The sequence below is a fragment of the Phoenix dactylifera genome, chromosome 9, assembly GCF_009389715.1.
Source record: "Phoenix dactylifera cultivar Barhee BC4 chromosome 9, palm_55x_up_171113_PBpolish2nd_filt_p, whole genome shotgun sequence".
In the NCBI taxonomy this organism is placed as follows: domain Eukaryota; kingdom Viridiplantae; phylum Streptophyta; class Magnoliopsida; order Arecales; family Arecaceae; genus Phoenix; species Phoenix dactylifera.
The window spans coordinates 10822653-10838771 of NC_052400.1; the positions used below are offsets into that span (position 1 = coordinate 10822653).

The following is a 16119-nucleotide window of genomic DNA, read 5'->3' on the forward strand; positions in this document are numbered from 1 at the left end:
TAATCTTAAAATGAGGAAATACTCAGCACTCAATTCAGAAGACACCTGTAAACAAGGCTTTCAAGCGATATAAGAAACAACATTCCAAGACATTGATCTTAATGCTCCAAAATATTCTAATTTTCTGTCATCTTCTGTTAAAGTTCTAAATATTCATGCTGAAACCAATATTTACATGCACACACCAGCAGTACAATTCTCTCTCCTCGAAATTTAATTTTTTGCTTGCATTAAATCCTTCTTTTCAGTAGTTTAGAAACACCCATCACAGAGGCCTAGCTGAAGCATTTGTCTTCTCTTGGCAATCAAAGAAGTGCCTGTCCATATAATTGTTTTTGAGAGCTGGAATGATGATAAGATCCCTCTCTATTTTGAAACTCTCCTCCTTGCTATATCCATTATTCTCAAGCAATTGCACTAAACTGGCACCTGGGTTCTGAGAAGCCCCAAGGCTGGTGGTATTCAAGGAGCCAGGCAGAGGCATATCAAAGAGATTTAGTGATGATGGCGAAAAATTGGACTCAGAGAGAGAGGCAAATGTGTAGCAGTTCTCCAACAGCTCCTCATGGCCTGTGTCACCCTCCAAGGCATTGGAGAAGCAGGTCATATGGGTCGAGATGGATGTCGAAGAAGCTTTGTTCTTTCTGCCGTAGTGCTCATTCATCAATGGAGCTCGAAGAGCAGAATCCAATCCATCTTCAAACCAGGAGCCCATCTCCATGAGTTCTGCATCTTTCTTCTCTCCAGAGTTCTTATGGAATACTTTGCAGATCACCCACTCATTCTACCACAGGAAAAAATGGAGAAAATAAAAAAGATTACAACAAGCCTTGCCTAGGAAATATGACAGCGAGTTGGAGAAAACGTACCATTTTTGTTCTACAGAGGTTGTGGACAGAAGTCTTTCCCTCTAATCTGTATTCATGCATGACCCAGTTGGTCTTCTCTACTTTGGATGCCCTGCCTCTGTAGAAAACAAGGGTCTTCTTCATCCCAATAAGAATCTTTCCTCGGTGGATCTCCTTGTCTTTTCCTGTTGCCTTCCAGTAACCAGCCTCGGTAGCCCTGTTTGTCCTCAAACCAGTTGGGTGCTTCCTATCCCTCACACAGAAGAAGTACCCATCCTTCTCTCCTGTGCTAGCTTCAACTTCCATGCCAGAACATAATTTTATAGAGATAAGATAACAAGCTCAAGCGCAAGATGAAAGGATGGATTGAAGAGAGCTTAAGGAGACTTACAGGGCAAATCCCATGGCTCTGATTTGGTCAAGTCAACTTCTCCAATGGCTCTGGCACTGAAGCTGGCATCGATAACCTTCTTGTAAAGGTAGTAAGTAATGAGTTCTTCATCAGTGGGGTGGAAGCGGAAACCTGGTGGTAAGTCCATATGAACGTCTCGCTTGCTTAGCACTAAAGCACCATGTTCCATTTCCTTGGATGTTCTAGAATCCAATCACCAACCTATACAATAAACAAAAAGAAAAGAAAACGAGGAATCGGATTTGAGCAATATTCTATCCATTAACCCTCCTATGTTTATGATGAATTCAAGCTAGATGAGAGAAAACAAACTGTGTCCGGCTGGATAAAGAAATAAAAATATCTGGTGTACGATTCTGCAATATTATTTGGATAGATGAGAAGAAATTGGAAGGAGAGAGAAGGTAAAGATGAAACATCAGATCATGGAAGGGGAATCTCTAACCTTGGGAGACCAAAATAACTTAAAAGGAAAAAATAACGTAGGAAGGGAAGTGACCCTCTTATATACCACTAAGATATAGAGTGGTCTATAACTGCAAGTGTGAGGACCTATGTGGGTGTGTATTTAGTTCCACATCGGTTATTCACTGGATAAATCTTAAGTACTTATATAAAATTAAGAAATCCAAATAATATCTTCTGGCTAGCTATTTTAGATGAGATCTTGGATTGTTATTGTTGGGAGGAATAAAGTTTCCCCCCAAATGACATAAATGCCCCTAAGAAGCCGTACAACCTCCGACCCCGGACAGCCGAAGTCAGCGTCCGACCTCGGAACGCTCGGCCACAAGACGACCGACCCCGAAACCTCCGACCTAAGAGAAACCCCGATGTCCGAGGACCGTACTCTAACACCCCTCCGGCATTTATTGCGCATTGCCGCTGTAATCTTCCGGCACACTCAACAATAAATGCGAATCTCCGGCTTACTCCATAATAAATGCGGATCTCCGACTTACTCCACAATAAATGCGCATGGCTCCTGACATCTACGGATCCCCAGCTCTCTACGGCAAATCGACCCAGCAGGGTCTAGTCGATTATGATAAGTCTCTGATCTCGGCCATACCGCCGACATCAGTGCAATGATTCGCCTGACCGAGCGCCGACCTGAACAACATGCCAAGCCGTACCACGGCCTCGCCCTGTTACATCACAGGTAAACTGACCCCCGCATATAAAAGGGAGCCTTGGCCTCTCAAGAGGGGATTGGAACATTCATACACCCAAAAATCACTGTTTATCTCCTTCTCCCCACTATTTGCCCCCTCCCTGACTTGAGCGTCGGAGGGCCGGCGCCGGAGAATCCGGCCACCGGTTCGTGTGCAGGCACCCGGACGGAGGACGCCGCCAGCCAACGGATCGCCGCCCCGCTGCGAGGACCTGCTGTTCCTTCTCTCCAACCGCCCCGGACGCAGGACGCCGCCCGCCAACGGATCGCCGCCCCGCTGCGAGGACCTGCTGTTCCTTCTCTCCGACCGCCCCGGACGCAGGACGCCGCCCGCCGACAGACCGCCGCCTCGCCGTGAGGACTAACAGTCGCTCCCTCTCCTCGACCGAAGATTGCCCCCGGGTCCAATTTCCAGCAACAGTTGGCGCTAGAGGAAGGGACCGAGTAGCAGTCATGAAGTTGAGAAGTAAGGGAGCCTCTAACGTCTCCCGGCGTCCCCCGCAAAGTCCTGGACACTCCGTCCAGAATTCTCCAACTCCGGCTGACCCAGCTCCTCAGGTCCAGCCGGAACAGTTCAATGCCCTGGCACAGCAAGTCCAGGCCCTGGCCGCCGCCGTTCAGGGCCTGCGGCGCGTGGAGGCTTTACCGGCACTTCCCTCGCAGGCCCAGGCCCCGCCGGAGTGTCTCCCCAACGGCCCGGTTCTCCCCAGCCAAAATTTGCATGGCTCCTCCAGAGCCAACAATGGAGAACGAGCTTCTTCCCGGAGAGAGTTACCGGGAGAAGGTTTCGACCGGAGACCCCAACTTTCTGAGGCGGAGTCAGCCCCGGATCACCGTGAGCTGGCGCATACCACAACGACAATCCCACGGGTGGGGGAGCTCGACCGAAAAGTCGAGCATCTGGAGCGCCAGATTGCGGCACTCCACAGCAAGAAGGCAAGACAGGAAGGGGACTTTGAGTTCACTACCAAGTCCCCCTTCTCCCGCCAGATCGAGGACGAGCCAGTTCCCGCGAGGTTCAAAATGCCCCAGGTGGAGCCCTACAGCGGAATCACCGACCCCCTCGACCACTTGGAGAGTTATCGGGCCCTCATGGCCCTACAAGGGTCCTCGGAGGCCATACTCTGCAAGGCCTTCCCAGCAACCCTCCGAGGGACCGCTCGGCTTTGGTTCTCTGGTCTGAAGCCGAACACGGTGTCCTCTTTTGAGCAGCTCGGCAGGCAGTTCGCCACCAACTTTGCTGCCAGCCGGCGCCAGCGACGGACATCAGACTCCCTCCTGGACATCAAGCAGAAGGAGGGGGAGTCCCTCAAAGAGTACCTGGACCGCTTTACCGCCGCCACATGGGAGGTTCGCGAGCTAGACCAGTCGATAGCCATGTCGGCTCTGAAGACTGGGGTCCGCTCCTACCGATTCCTCTTCTCCATCGAGAAGAGCTTCCGGCCGACTTCACCGAAATACTGGCCCGAGCCCGGAAGTACGCCAAGGCCGAGGAGGCAGTCGCCTCCAGGCGGGGGGCAATCGAGCCCACCTCGAAGAAGCGGAAGAAGCGCCGCGAGGAGCGCGGTCGACAAAGGAGCCGGTCTCCCCGCCGAGAGAAGAATCTCCCCAGACTGAGGAGCCCGCCCCGTCAGCAGGGGCGACCTCAGCAGAGGACACCTCCTCGTCCGAGGTCTCCACCACGGCCCCGGACGTACCAGGCGAGGTACGAGAACTATACACCCGTCAATGCTCCTCGGGCCGAGATCCTGATGGAAATTGAGGGTCGGGACTTCTTCCGACCCCCGCCTCCTATGCGAGACACGGGATTTCCCCGAAATTCCAGGAAGTACTGCCGCTTCCACCGAGATCGCGGGCACGACACGGAGGACTGCTTCCAACTCCGGGACGAGATAGAAGCGCTCATCAGACGGGGAGTACTGAACCGGTTCGTGAGGAACCGACATGAGGAAAGGAGGCCGGCGGAGAATGTCGCACCAACCGAAAATCCTGGCGGCAACAGGCCTATCGCCGGCACCATCAACATGATTGGGCGGACCTCGGCAGGAACAGCCGCCCAGGGAGCACCCCCGAAGCGCCCACGCACTGATGAAGTCATCTCGTTCTCGGACGAGGACTTAGAAGGGGTCGAGACCCCTCACGATGACGCTGTGGTCATCTCAATGATTGTAAATAGGTTTGATGTAAAGCGTGTCCTAGTTGACAATGGAAGCTCAGCCAACATTTTGTACTACTATGCCTACCAAAAAATGGGGTTGACAGAAGGACACCTCCGGAGAATCAATGCCCCGCTGGTCGGGTTTACCGAAAATGCGGTCCCGGTTGAAGGTGAGGCTAGCTTCCTTGTCACAGTTGGCCTCGCCCCCCGGGAGAGCACTGTGAGGATGGACTTCCTGGTGGTCCGTCTGCCCTCGGTCTACAACGCCATCCTTGGGCGCCCAGGGTTAAACGCCCTTCGAGCCGTGGTTTCAACTTGCCATTTGCTCATGCGGTTCCCCACCGGCCAAGGAGTGGGCGAGGTCCGCGGAGACCAACTGGTCGCCAAGCAATGCTACATGGCGGCCCACACAGTAAAGCAACCAGCCGAGGCACCAGACCGCCCGATGGGCCCTTCACTGCCCATAGAAACCCTCGATGCGAGGGACACCCTCTGGAAGAAGCAAGTAGAGCCCGGTGAGCTCCTTATTCAAATCCCACTACAAGAAAATTTTCCCGAGCTAACCGTGCAGGTTGGCTCCGGCCTCGGCGCCCATGAGAGGAATCGCCTCGTCAGCTTCCTGCGGGACAACGCTGACGTCTTCGCCTGGTCGCCCGCGGACGTGCCAGGAATTGACCCCGAGGTCATGGTCCACCGACTCCAGGTGAGGCCAACCAGCAGGCCCGTAAAGCAGAAGAAAAGAGGCTCCGCCCCTGAGCGACAACGAGCTGCGGCCGAGGAGGTGGACAAACTCCTCGGAGCCGGCTTCATCCGGGAGGTCTCCTACCCGGATTGGCTCGCCAACGTAGTTCTCGTAAAGAAGGCCAACGGAAAATGGCGTATGTGCGTGGACTACACCGACCTGAACAAGGCCTGCCCAAAAGACAGCTTCCCTCTCCCGAGCATCGACCAGCTCGTCGACTCCACTTCAGGACACCAACTGCTAACTTTTATGGACGCCTTTTCAGGATACAACCAAATCCGAATGGCGCCAGAAGACGAGGAGAAGACGGCCTTCATCACCGACAAGGGCACCTACTGCTACAAGGTGATGCCCTTTGGCCTGAAAAACGCTGGGGCCACCTATCAGAGACTGGTCAACCAAATCTTTAAAGACCAGATCGGCCAGAACATGGAAGTCTATGTGGACGACATGCTGGTAAAGAGCCAACCGGCGGAACACCACATAGCCGATCTCAACGAGACATTCGCCAAGCTCAGAAAATACCAAATGAAACTCAATCCGGCGAAGTGCGCGTTCGGAGTCACCTCGGGCAAGTTCCTGGGTTTCATAGTGACCCAACGCGGAATTGAAGCCAATCCGGAGAAAATCCGGGCACTGCAACAGATGTCGCCTCCAAAGACAGTTAAGGAGGTGCAGCGGCTCGCGGGGCGGGTAGCCGCCCTGGGAAGGTTTGTTTCTCGATCAGCCGAGCGTTGCCTCCCCTTCTTCAAGAGCCTCAAACGGCCGAAAGACTTCCGGTGGACAGAAGAATGCCAGCAAGCCTTTGAAGAGCTTCGGAGCCTTCTGGCCTCTCCCCCGCTGCTCACCAAGCCCCAGAAGGGCGAAATTCTTTACTTATATCTGGCCGTCTCCCCAGCTGCAGTAAGCTCGGTCCTCGTCCGGGAAGAAGACAAGCTCCAAAAGCCGGTCTATTACACCAGCCGGGTCCTCAGGGATGCTGAGACCCGATATTCTAAACTTGAGAAGACCATCTTCGCTCTCATCATCTCGGCTCGGAGACTCAGGCCTTACTTCCAAGCCCACACGATAGCTATATTAACCGACCAGCCTATGAAGCAGATATTGTAGAGGTCGGATCGTGCGGGGAGGATCGCCAAATGGGCGGTCGAGCTCGGGGAATTCGACCTAGAATATCGGCCCAGGCCGGCTGTCAAAGCTCAGATACTCGCCGACTTCATCGTGGAGTGCACCCTTCCGGACGACCCCGAGCCGCCATCTGAGTCCGTGGAGGAGACCCCGAAGCAGCCATGGGTCCTGCACTCGGACGGGTCTTCGACCCCGGGGGGCAGCGGGGCCGGACTTATCCTCACCAGTCCAGATGGAGTGGTGGCCGAGCAAGCTCTGCGCCTCGAGTTCCCGGCCTCGAACAATGAGGCCGAGTATGAGGCTCTCATCGCCGGGCTCAAGCTGGCGAAAGAACTAAAAGTGGGAGACCTGACGGCCTTCAGCGACTCCCAGCTGGTGGTGAATCAGGTCCAAGGAGATTTTGAAGCTAAAGAGCCATCCATGCAAAAGTATCTCCAAAAGGTGCGGGAACTCACATCTGCCCTGAATTCTTTCAATATTCAGTATATTCCCAGAGCGGAAAACCTCAAGGCAGACCAGCTATCCAAACTGACCACCTCCCGCATGAGCGAGCTTCCCAAGGGAACAGCGCTCGAGTATCTTCGGGTCCCCAGCACGGAGGAACCCGAGCCCACTATGTGCATTGACTCCGAGCCAAGCTGGATCGACGGGCTCGTCTGCTATCTTCAGGACGGAACTCTACCTCATGACGAGACGGAGGCTCGCCGAATCAAGCGCCAGGCTCCCCGGTATATCTTGTACGAGAATAAACTCTATCGACAATCATTTACTTCTCCCCTTCTCAGATGCCTCCGCCCCTCCGAGGCGGACTACGCCCTCCGAGAGGTCCATGAAGGGATCTGCGGAAATCACCTGGGGGGTCGAGCCTTGGCCCATAAGATCCTGCGGCAGGGATACTATTGGCCCACACTCCAGAAGGACGCAACAGATTTCGTCCGCAAGTGCGATCGGTGACAACGAAACGCCAATATCCAGCGCCGACCTTCAGCTCTGCTGACCTCCATCATCGCCCCCTGGCCGTTTGCCCAATGGGGGATCGACATCCTGGGGCCCTTTCTCCTGGCCACCGGACAGAGAAAGTTCCTGGTCGTCTCCATCGACTACTTCACCAAATGGGTCGAGGCCGAACCTGTTGCCCGGATCACCGAGCAAAAGATGCGGGACTTCGTGTGGAAGTCTATAATCTGCCGATTCGGACTACCCCGTATCCTTATATCTGACAATGGTCGACAATTTGACAATGTTCATTTCAGGGAGTTTTGCTCTGAGCTCGGCATTGATCATCGCTTCACCTCGGTTGCCCATCCCCAGACAAACGGGGAAACTGAGGTAACTAACCGAACTATTTTGCAGGGACTCAAAGCTAGGCTTGATCGGTCCAAAGGACAGTGGGTCGAGGACTTGTACAATGTCCTTTGGGCGTACCGGACCACGTTCCGACTGCCCACGGGAGAGACCCCCTTCAACCTAGCATACGGCACTGAGGCCGTCATCCCATTGGAGATCGGCTTGCCTTCTCCGAGGGTGGAGCATTACGACCCCGATACCAATTCCTCCCAGCTCAGGAGCAATTTGGACCTCGTCGAAGAGACAAGATAGGTCGCCCGGGTGCGCATGGCGAGATATCAACAGCGAACGGCCCAATACTACAACTCCAGAGTTAAGCCCAAGCTCTTCAAAGTAGGGGACCTCGTCCTCAGGAAAGCCGAGGCTTCTCAACCAACCGAGCAAGAAAAGCTCGCCCCAAACTGGGAAGGACCGTATCAAATCGCCCGGGTACAACGGCCAGGGGCGTACAAATTGAAGTCCCTGGAAGGGACTCTGATCCCACGAAGCTGGAACTCCGAGAATTTACGAATGTACTACCAGTGAGACCCCAAGGGGTTCAAGATAATCAGGATAATGGACTCAGCTCCTTTTTCTGCAAATATTTCCCTCATTTTGATGACTGTAATCCTCTTCTAATATTGGGTCGTCTGTGATCCTCAGATTCCCCGGCCAAAATCGGGATGCCTCGAGGCTCGACCGTAGAGTCCCAAACTCCCTCGACCTCGGGAAGAATCGCAGGACGGTGAAACGTCGACTGGTGCAAGATTCCTCGACTAAGGTCGAGATGTCCCGAGTGTCGACAGTGCGTGCCCAGACCCCTCGACACTTCGGAAAGACGGGGTAGTACCTTCGCAGTCCCCCGTGGCGCTCAACACCAACAACGGGGTAGTACCTTCGCGGCCCCCCGTAGCGCCTCCTCGACTAAGGTCGGGATGCCCCGAGGGTCGACTGTAGAGAACCAGACTCCCTCGACCTCGGGAAGGCGCCGTGAGGGGTGGAAAGGGTGGCTCCACCCGGGGCGCCACAAAGTGGACCCCCGGGAGCGGTCGACGATCCCCGATCCCCGAAGCGAACGATCCCTCGACTAAGGTCGGGATGCCCCGAGGGTCGACCGTAGAGAACCAGACTCCCTCGACCTCGGAAAGGCGCCGTGAGGGGTGGAAAGGGTGGCTCCACCCGGGGCGCCACAAAGTGGACCCCCGGGAGCGGTCGACGATTCCCGATCCCCGAAGCGAGCGATCCCTCGACTAAGGTCGGAATGCCCCGAGGGTCGACCGTAGAGAACCAGACTCCCTCGACCTCGGGAAGCGTCGCCGGTCGGTAGAGCGTGCCCAGACCAGCCGACCTGACGAACGATCCCTCGATTAAGGTCGGGATGCCCCGAGGGTCGACCGTAGAGAACCAGACTCCCTCGACCTCGGGAGGTATCACAGGTCAGCAAAGCGTCCACGAACCCGCCGACCTGACGTGGGATCCCTCGACCAAGGTTGAGGCGCTCCGAGGTCCGACCATAGGGTCTTAAGCCCCCTCGATCTCAAAAAGGGCTACAAATCAACAGAGCCTCCCCAGATCCTCTCAACTCCGGCAGGAGTCGCCGGGTCCATGGGAAGCCCGAGCCCCTTTTACAAGTCAAAAATGACTCCAGAGGTCGACGAGGAAGGGAAGCGCCCTACTCCACCATGCGAAGCATGACCCCGAGAATGCAAGAGGTACACCCAACTAGACGCCCTCCTTGTCAAATTTTATCTACATATTGCCGAGCGGGATCTCGTCCAATGTTGGAGTCTTATTTTGCCCCAAAGTCGGGCTTCTTCGCTGGGTCGGCTTAAGACCGACCTCCCAACTTCATTATGCCTGCTCTGTTCGTCAAGTCTCCGCAATCCGTACCAAGGCTTCATAAAGTAGGGCCCAACTCGGCTCTTCTAAGTAAACTCCGACGTCCAGCTGAAAAAGTGGTCCCGGCCACGAATGTACCAGCCAAGCACAGGTACTAAGGCAATCTTTGGGAATCCCAGCCTTGTTCACCGAAATCTCGGCAGGGTCCGAGAACGATAACTATGAAAACCTTCGGCAATAACTTGTTTATTAGCCCGCGCTCCCTATGAGAGGTTCGGAGTTGAGTTCGGAAACCCGACTAAACTCCCCGAATAGCGGCACGAATAGACCTATTCCGGTCCCACTTGAAGGGCTAAGGCCCGACCTCGGTGCCTTAAGATTTTCCTAAAGGCCAAACGTGGCAACTCCCACGACTCTAAGATCCGAGTTATAGGACTTAGAGAAATTTTCTAGAAACCTAAGCTCGGAGCTCCCTTTGGTCGAGACGACTGGAATCCGAGAAGGCTAAGATATAGCCAGGGAAAAGGGCAGCTTCGTTAAGCAGCCCAAAGATTAAAATACGAAGTTAGAGGTCGTCGAGGCGGTTAGCTAAGGTTCTAGCCTCATCCATGACAACAGAGGGAAAGATGAACACAGAATGACAAAAACATTTCTTCATTAACAAAGGGCCGGAAGGCCAATTACAAAATTGGAAGTCGGCCATTCAAGGGCCGACCCCGGATACAATGAAAAAGAAAAGAAAAATATGCTTAAGTCCTAAGCGGCGGGAGCCACATCCGGGGGGTCATCCGGCACATTGATGACCTCATGATCTTCCTCCGGAACAGGCTCGGGGCCGGGAGCAGGAGCTTCGGGCGCCGCCTCCGGGACAGCGTCGATCTCGGCTGCCGGAGCCGCCTCCATGACACCGTCCGCCTCGGCTACCCCCGTCGAAGGCTCGGCGGGGTCCTGCTCGTATATTCCCGCCTCGGACGTCAGGATGGCAGGAAGGGCTTGCACGTCGGACCCCCAGCCCCGGTCCTCCCTCGGACGGACCGTCGAGAAGTCGTACTGAGGGCAGTACCGGCGCACCTGCTCCCGGAAGTTCTCGAAGCCTCGAAGGAAACCGTCGACCGTCTCCTCCTCCAACATGTCGCGGAACTCTTGCGACTCTTTGAAGAGTTCCACAGCATGCTCGGCTCGTTCGAGGGCCCTCCTCTCCCGGGCCTCAAGTTGCCCGAGTCGGAGGCGCAAGACCCCCTCCTCATACTCGAGGGCCGCGACCCTGGCCTGGACCTCCCCTAAGCGCGCCTCCGTGCCGCGCATGGTTGCCCTGGTCAGGGCATGAGCCGCCTTCTCCTCCTCGAGCGCCCCCACCATGGCAAGGCGCTCAGCCTCGGTGGCTGTCCACCGAGCCTCGGCCGCGGCCAACGCCGCCTCCAGCTCGGCGACTCTTTTCTTGGCCGGCTCCAATTGCTGGCCGAGCTGTTGAACTTCTTCCCGATACCCATGGGCGATGAACGCCATGGTGTCGAGCTCGAGAATATGCTGAAAAGAAAGAAACGAGGGTATTGTGAGTTGAAAAGCACATATGTACGCTAAAAACTCGGGGAAATTAAGAAGGAAGCTTACCCGGGCGGTGTTGCAGTAAGCACTGCCGACGACCTCCTCCAGCGAAATACCCCGGAACACGGCCCGGTCCGCTGGAAGCACCGCACGCCGCAACATGGAGCGTGCGACCTCGGCATCTTGAAAGGCCGAGCGCCCCTCGGGAATAGAAGAGTCCGGCTCGACCGACTCTTCTCGGAAAGCCCGGGAAGAGCTCGGCACGATCGAACCCGAGGTCCCGGAGCCGCTCGCCTCGGTGCCTCGGGTAAGCCCGGGTCCTGGCTGCTGCGGCCGGACCACGGACGGCTCCCCCCGCTGGGAAAGGGGGTAGGGCAAGGAGGGGCCGACGGGCCCCTATCACCAACAACCCGCTCCCGCCTCGGGTCGGCTGCAGGGGCCCCCGCCTCGGGGCCACTCGTCCCGGCCGACGAAGAAGCGCCGTCCGTCCTCGCCCTCTTCCGAGGATGGGGCGCAGCACCCCCGGCCTCGGCCTCTCGCCTCCTCAGGCGAGAGAAAAGTGATGTGTTGCTGGTCGGCATGCGTGGAATATCTGAAATCAAGAATTTTGTTAAGAGTCAGACCAGTGACCGTAAAGACGGAGAACAAGAAATAAATAAATAGAATAATGCAACCGCCCTTACCCTCGGGGCGCGCCGAGCTCAGACCCACGCTCGCCAGGGCGTCCTCCCGCAGGAGCTCGGTCAGAGGGCTCGCAAAGAGTCCAGGGTCCTCAGCTCCCTCCCCGTGGGCTCGGAGAGTTTGTTGAGGGCCTTCAGCCGAGGGTGTCCCCACCTTGGCTCGAACCCCCAAGGCGCCGCAGACGCCAGAAAGAAAAACTTCCTCTTCCACTCGTGAATCGAGGAAGGGGCGCCCCGGAAGAGTGACATACCGCCCCGAAAGGCGAAATACAACCACCCTACGTCCGCCGGGTTTTTCTTTAACAGAAAACACCGGCGAAAAAGGCCTACCGAAATCGGGATCCCGTGCCCGAGGCACAGGGATAAAAACCCGATTATGGTCCTCCATGAGTTCGGAGCCAACTGCGCCGGGACGAGCTGGTACTCGGCCAGCAAGTTGCTCACGAACTCATGGGCGGGAAAACGCAGACCCGCCCAAAGTGTCTCGCGGTAAATCGCGATCCGACCTGGGGGCGGCTGCGTCACCCTGTCTTCCGGCCCTGCGGTTTCAAGGCGAAACCCGGGCTGGAAGAAGAAACGGGAGCGGATTAACTCCAGCTCCTCTTCCGACAGACTCGACCCAACCTCTTCGGGACCGGAACCCATTCTCACGGAAGAGTGGAGCAAAAGTTAAGAATAGAAAATGGAAGTTGACGAGGAGGAGAAAAGAGGAAACCCTAGTGAAAACAGGAAGAAAACCTACTGGACATTGCCGGAAATCGCTCCGGGCACCACCAGCAAGATTCAGCTGAGGGAGGAAGCAGGGGGGAAAGACGACGAAAATAAGAGGCAGCCAAACAAGACCTTTAGGGCAGACTCGTGGGGTTTATATAGACCCCCCTGACGGCCCAGATCGACGGGGTCGGTTCCCATCCCCCCGACCGAGTTGCGCCACGTGTCGACCTCGAAAGCCGAGGCACCGTATTCACTCCGGTTTAATAAATCGGATACGAAATCGAAGCGTTGTCCCATCGGATCTCGGGGCCTCACCATGGGTCCACAGAATCAAATCGTCTTGAGGAACGAGCGGACGTAACCCCCGCTCCCCTCGTTTAATAAGATCTGGGACACGTGGAGCCCCGATGAGGCCTCCACTTCTTCGGAATTATGATCCAGTAACATGAAATCGAAAGCGTCCGACCTCGGGTCGCGCCGCGTGTCCGTTTCAAACCCCGTAACGGCACACTCATTAATGAGCCAGAAACGTCGATTACGGAATCGAGACACCGCCTCGACGAGCTCGAGGTCCCCCATCATTAATCCGCCGTAAAATGATCCTGGCGATTCAAGAAGCATGATGATACGAGCTCCATCATTAGCTCACCGAATAAAGCAGCCTCGAGACGCCAAAGGGCGCGTATCTCACCATGAAAGCTCCGGAAAGCACAAGGGGGCAGGCGAGACCTTCCCCCCAACCTTAGTGACAGACTTTACTTCCCACGTCCGAGCCCCACAAGCCGCTCGAACTCGGAAGTCGGGGGTAGTGTTGGGGGGAATAAAGTTTCCCCCCAAATGACATAAATGCCCCTAAGAAGCCGTACAACCTCCGACCCCGGACAGCCGAAGTCAGCGTCCGACCTCGGAACGCTCGGCCACAAGACGACCGACCCCGAAACCTCCGACCTAAGAGAAACCCCGATGTCCGAGAACCGTACTCTAACACCCCTCCGGCATTTATTGCGCATGGCCGCTGTAATCTTCCGGCACACTCAACAATAAATGCGAATCTCCGGCTTACTCCATAATAAATGCGGATCTCCGACTTACTCCACAATAAATGCGCATGGCTCCTGACATCTACGGATCCCCAGCTCTCCACGGCAAATCGACCCAGCAGGGTCTAGTCGATTATGATAAGTCTCTGATCTCGGCCATACCGCCGACATCAGTGCAATGATTCGCCTGACCGAGCGCCGACCTGAACAACATGCCAAGCCGTACCACGGCCTCGCCCTGTTACATCACAGGTAAACCGACCCCCGCATATAAAAGGGAGCCTTGGCCTCTCAAGAGGGGATTGGAACATTCATACACCCAAAAATCACTGTTTATCTCCTTCTCCCCACTATTTGCTCCCTCCCTGACTTGAGCGTCGGAGGGCCGGCGCCGGAGAATCCGGCCACCGGTTCGTGTGCAGGCACCCGGACGGAGGACGCCGCCAGCCAACGGATCGCCGCCCCGCTGCGAGGACCTGCTGTTCCTTCTCTCCAACCGCCCCGGACGCAGGACGCCGCCCGCCAACGGATCGCCGCCCCGCTGCGAGGACCTGCTGTTCCTTCTCTCCGACCGCCCCGGACGCAGGACGCCGCCCGCCGACAGACCGCCGCCCCGCCGTGAGGACTAACAGTCGCTCCCTCTCCTCGACCGAAGATTGCCCCCGGGTCCAATTTCCAGCAACAGTTATAAATGTCATCAAGAGAGGACCCAGCCCATAACCTATGGACGCTTAGATTTGAATAGATCGCAGGTTGTTACAATAAGACAACCAGGCAGAAATATTAAATACATAAAAAAAAAGTCAAGTTAACTGCTTGGAAGCACATATTCATAAATATTCACAAAGTATATGGTGAATGTTAGAGAGGCTAAGCATGTCGGTGATTTACTCAAATGAATAATGGGGCAACATCTCTTGATTTATTTGGTTAAGTTTGGAACACGGAAGGAATGAAATCACCTACTCTTGGTCACACCAAGATAGCTCGAGGAATAGTGACTTTTTGTCCATTGCCCACACCTGTTACATCTCAACTACTCATTTTTTTCCCATTCCCCTTATAAACAACCGTCTCCTAAATCTCGACTTCCAAATTACGCCGCAACAATTTTCTAAACGCATATTCAGAAGGAAGAAGCTTACCAGATACATGGATTTTAATGCAGGGATCGTGGATGTCTTGCTCAGTTGCTTGGTGAAGGAATCTTAATGCAGATGGAGAGATGTGGCAGAAGCAGAGGAAGACGGCAAGCTTGGATTTTGCTTCCAGAAACCCGAGGGATTTTAGCACCAATTATTTTCAGATAGTATGCTTTGAAACTCCCCAGTATGTTGTTTCAATCATCAATAAATAACCAGGACATTGACATGCAGGTCACTCTCCATCTTCTATGCATATCTCATGCATTCGTCACCTCGTTACTGTCAAAGTTCTAATGCAACACTGCTATGAGAATGACATTGGACTCCATATACAAGGTGTCTGATAACAGCATTGCTTGAGCATTTGGTGCTCCTGATATCCGATTCATTGATCCCTTCTGGAGGATCAAGAGATTTCTTCATCCACTTCAAGGTCCATGTAAGTAGAGGAAGTGAAACGTATTAAAGAAATATTGCTTTGTTATTGAATTACTTAAAAAGGTTAAGGTTTAATGAAACAGTGCTCAAAGCTGTGCTGCATGGCTTGGCTGGCTGTGCAGCAAAGGTGACTGATGAACAATGTTGTGCAAGGCTCAACAGTAACAATAACTATGGAGCCCTAAAAACTAAGTAGGCATGGATCGGCTATTCATCTCATCCAATGTACTGAGACCTCAAAAAACACCTGAGCAGCATTTCAGTTTTAACTTCCTAGGTATGAAGTTTTAAGCTGAGTCAGATTTTAGATGGACAATGGGCCAATTTGCTAAAAGCTTGAATCCAACATATCAAAACAGTAAGCCTATTTATTAAACGATAAACATTTCATGTTTAATTCTTTCTTCTAACTATTGTCATGCATGGGCAAGCACAAAATGTTCAAGCATGACATATTATCTATGTTAATGGAGCTCTAGGAGGAGCCTGACAGCAGTTTAGGTGATGAAAAAAACCTTAGAGATACGGTCCTCAACTTTGTGATTGTAGGAAGAGATACAGCAGCGACAACCCTCCCTCTTGTGATTCATCTACATGGTCTTGAAGAAGAACAAGCCAAGGAAGAGAAGGTCAAATTGATTTCATATGTTACCACGATGTCAAATTCATCAGCAACAGGGTAAACTAGTTTTCAGGACTTCTAAATTATGATTCCTCAAGAAGATTGGTGTACTTGCATGCCTGCATCACCGAGACACTTTGGCTGTATCCTGCAGTTCCTCAGGTGACTGCATTGCCAATTTAAGATTGAAATCAGTCTTTCTTTTTTGTTGGTACAAAGACTGAAATCAGTCTCTGAATCAATATTCCTTCTGCATGTCTCATGGACCTGGCGCAATGCAAACCAAAGCTGTTAGTTGCTGATAAACT

General features: G+C 54.1%; 1 protein-coding gene across 2 annotated transcripts; it reads right to left on the reverse strand.

Moving 5' to 3' along the window:
- On the reverse strand, positions 1 to 1739 carry LOC103700251 (NAC domain-containing protein 79). 2 transcript variants are annotated; one of them, XM_039130000.1, is made up of 4 exons: positions 1573 to 1738; positions 1240 to 1461; positions 870 to 1147; positions 1 to 784 (listed from the first exon to the last, which is right to left on the reverse strand). In XM_039130000.1, exons 2-4 carry the CDS (start codon positions 1427 to 1429, stop codon positions 266 to 268), a joined length of 987 nt encoding a protein of 328 aa, XP_038985928.1. In that variant the 5' UTR covers positions 1430 to 1461; positions 1573 to 1738; the 3' UTR covers positions 1 to 265. The 2 variants fall into 2 exon arrangements, with proteins under 2 accessions (XP_038985928.1, XP_038985929.1); XM_039130001.1 differs by having other exon boundaries at positions 870 to 1141; positions 1240 to 1739.
- Between the last annotated feature and the right edge of the window lie 14380 nt (positions 1740 to 16119).

Bases quoted from the DNA above. Each gene is read 5' to 3' on its own strand.
- LOC103700251 (XM_039130000.1), bottom strand. From the start codon at position 1,429: ATGGAACATGGTGCTTTAGTGCTAAGCAAGCGAGACGTTCATATGGAC. The intron at 1,148-1,239 runs GTAAGTCTCCTT...CTGGCATGGAAG, and splicing joins AGAGCCATGGGATTTGCCCT to TTGAAGCTAGCACAGGAGAG. The intron at 785-869 runs GTACGTTTTCTC...TTCCTGTGGTAG, and splicing joins ACCTCTGTAGAACAAAAATG to AATGAGTGGGTGATCTGCAA.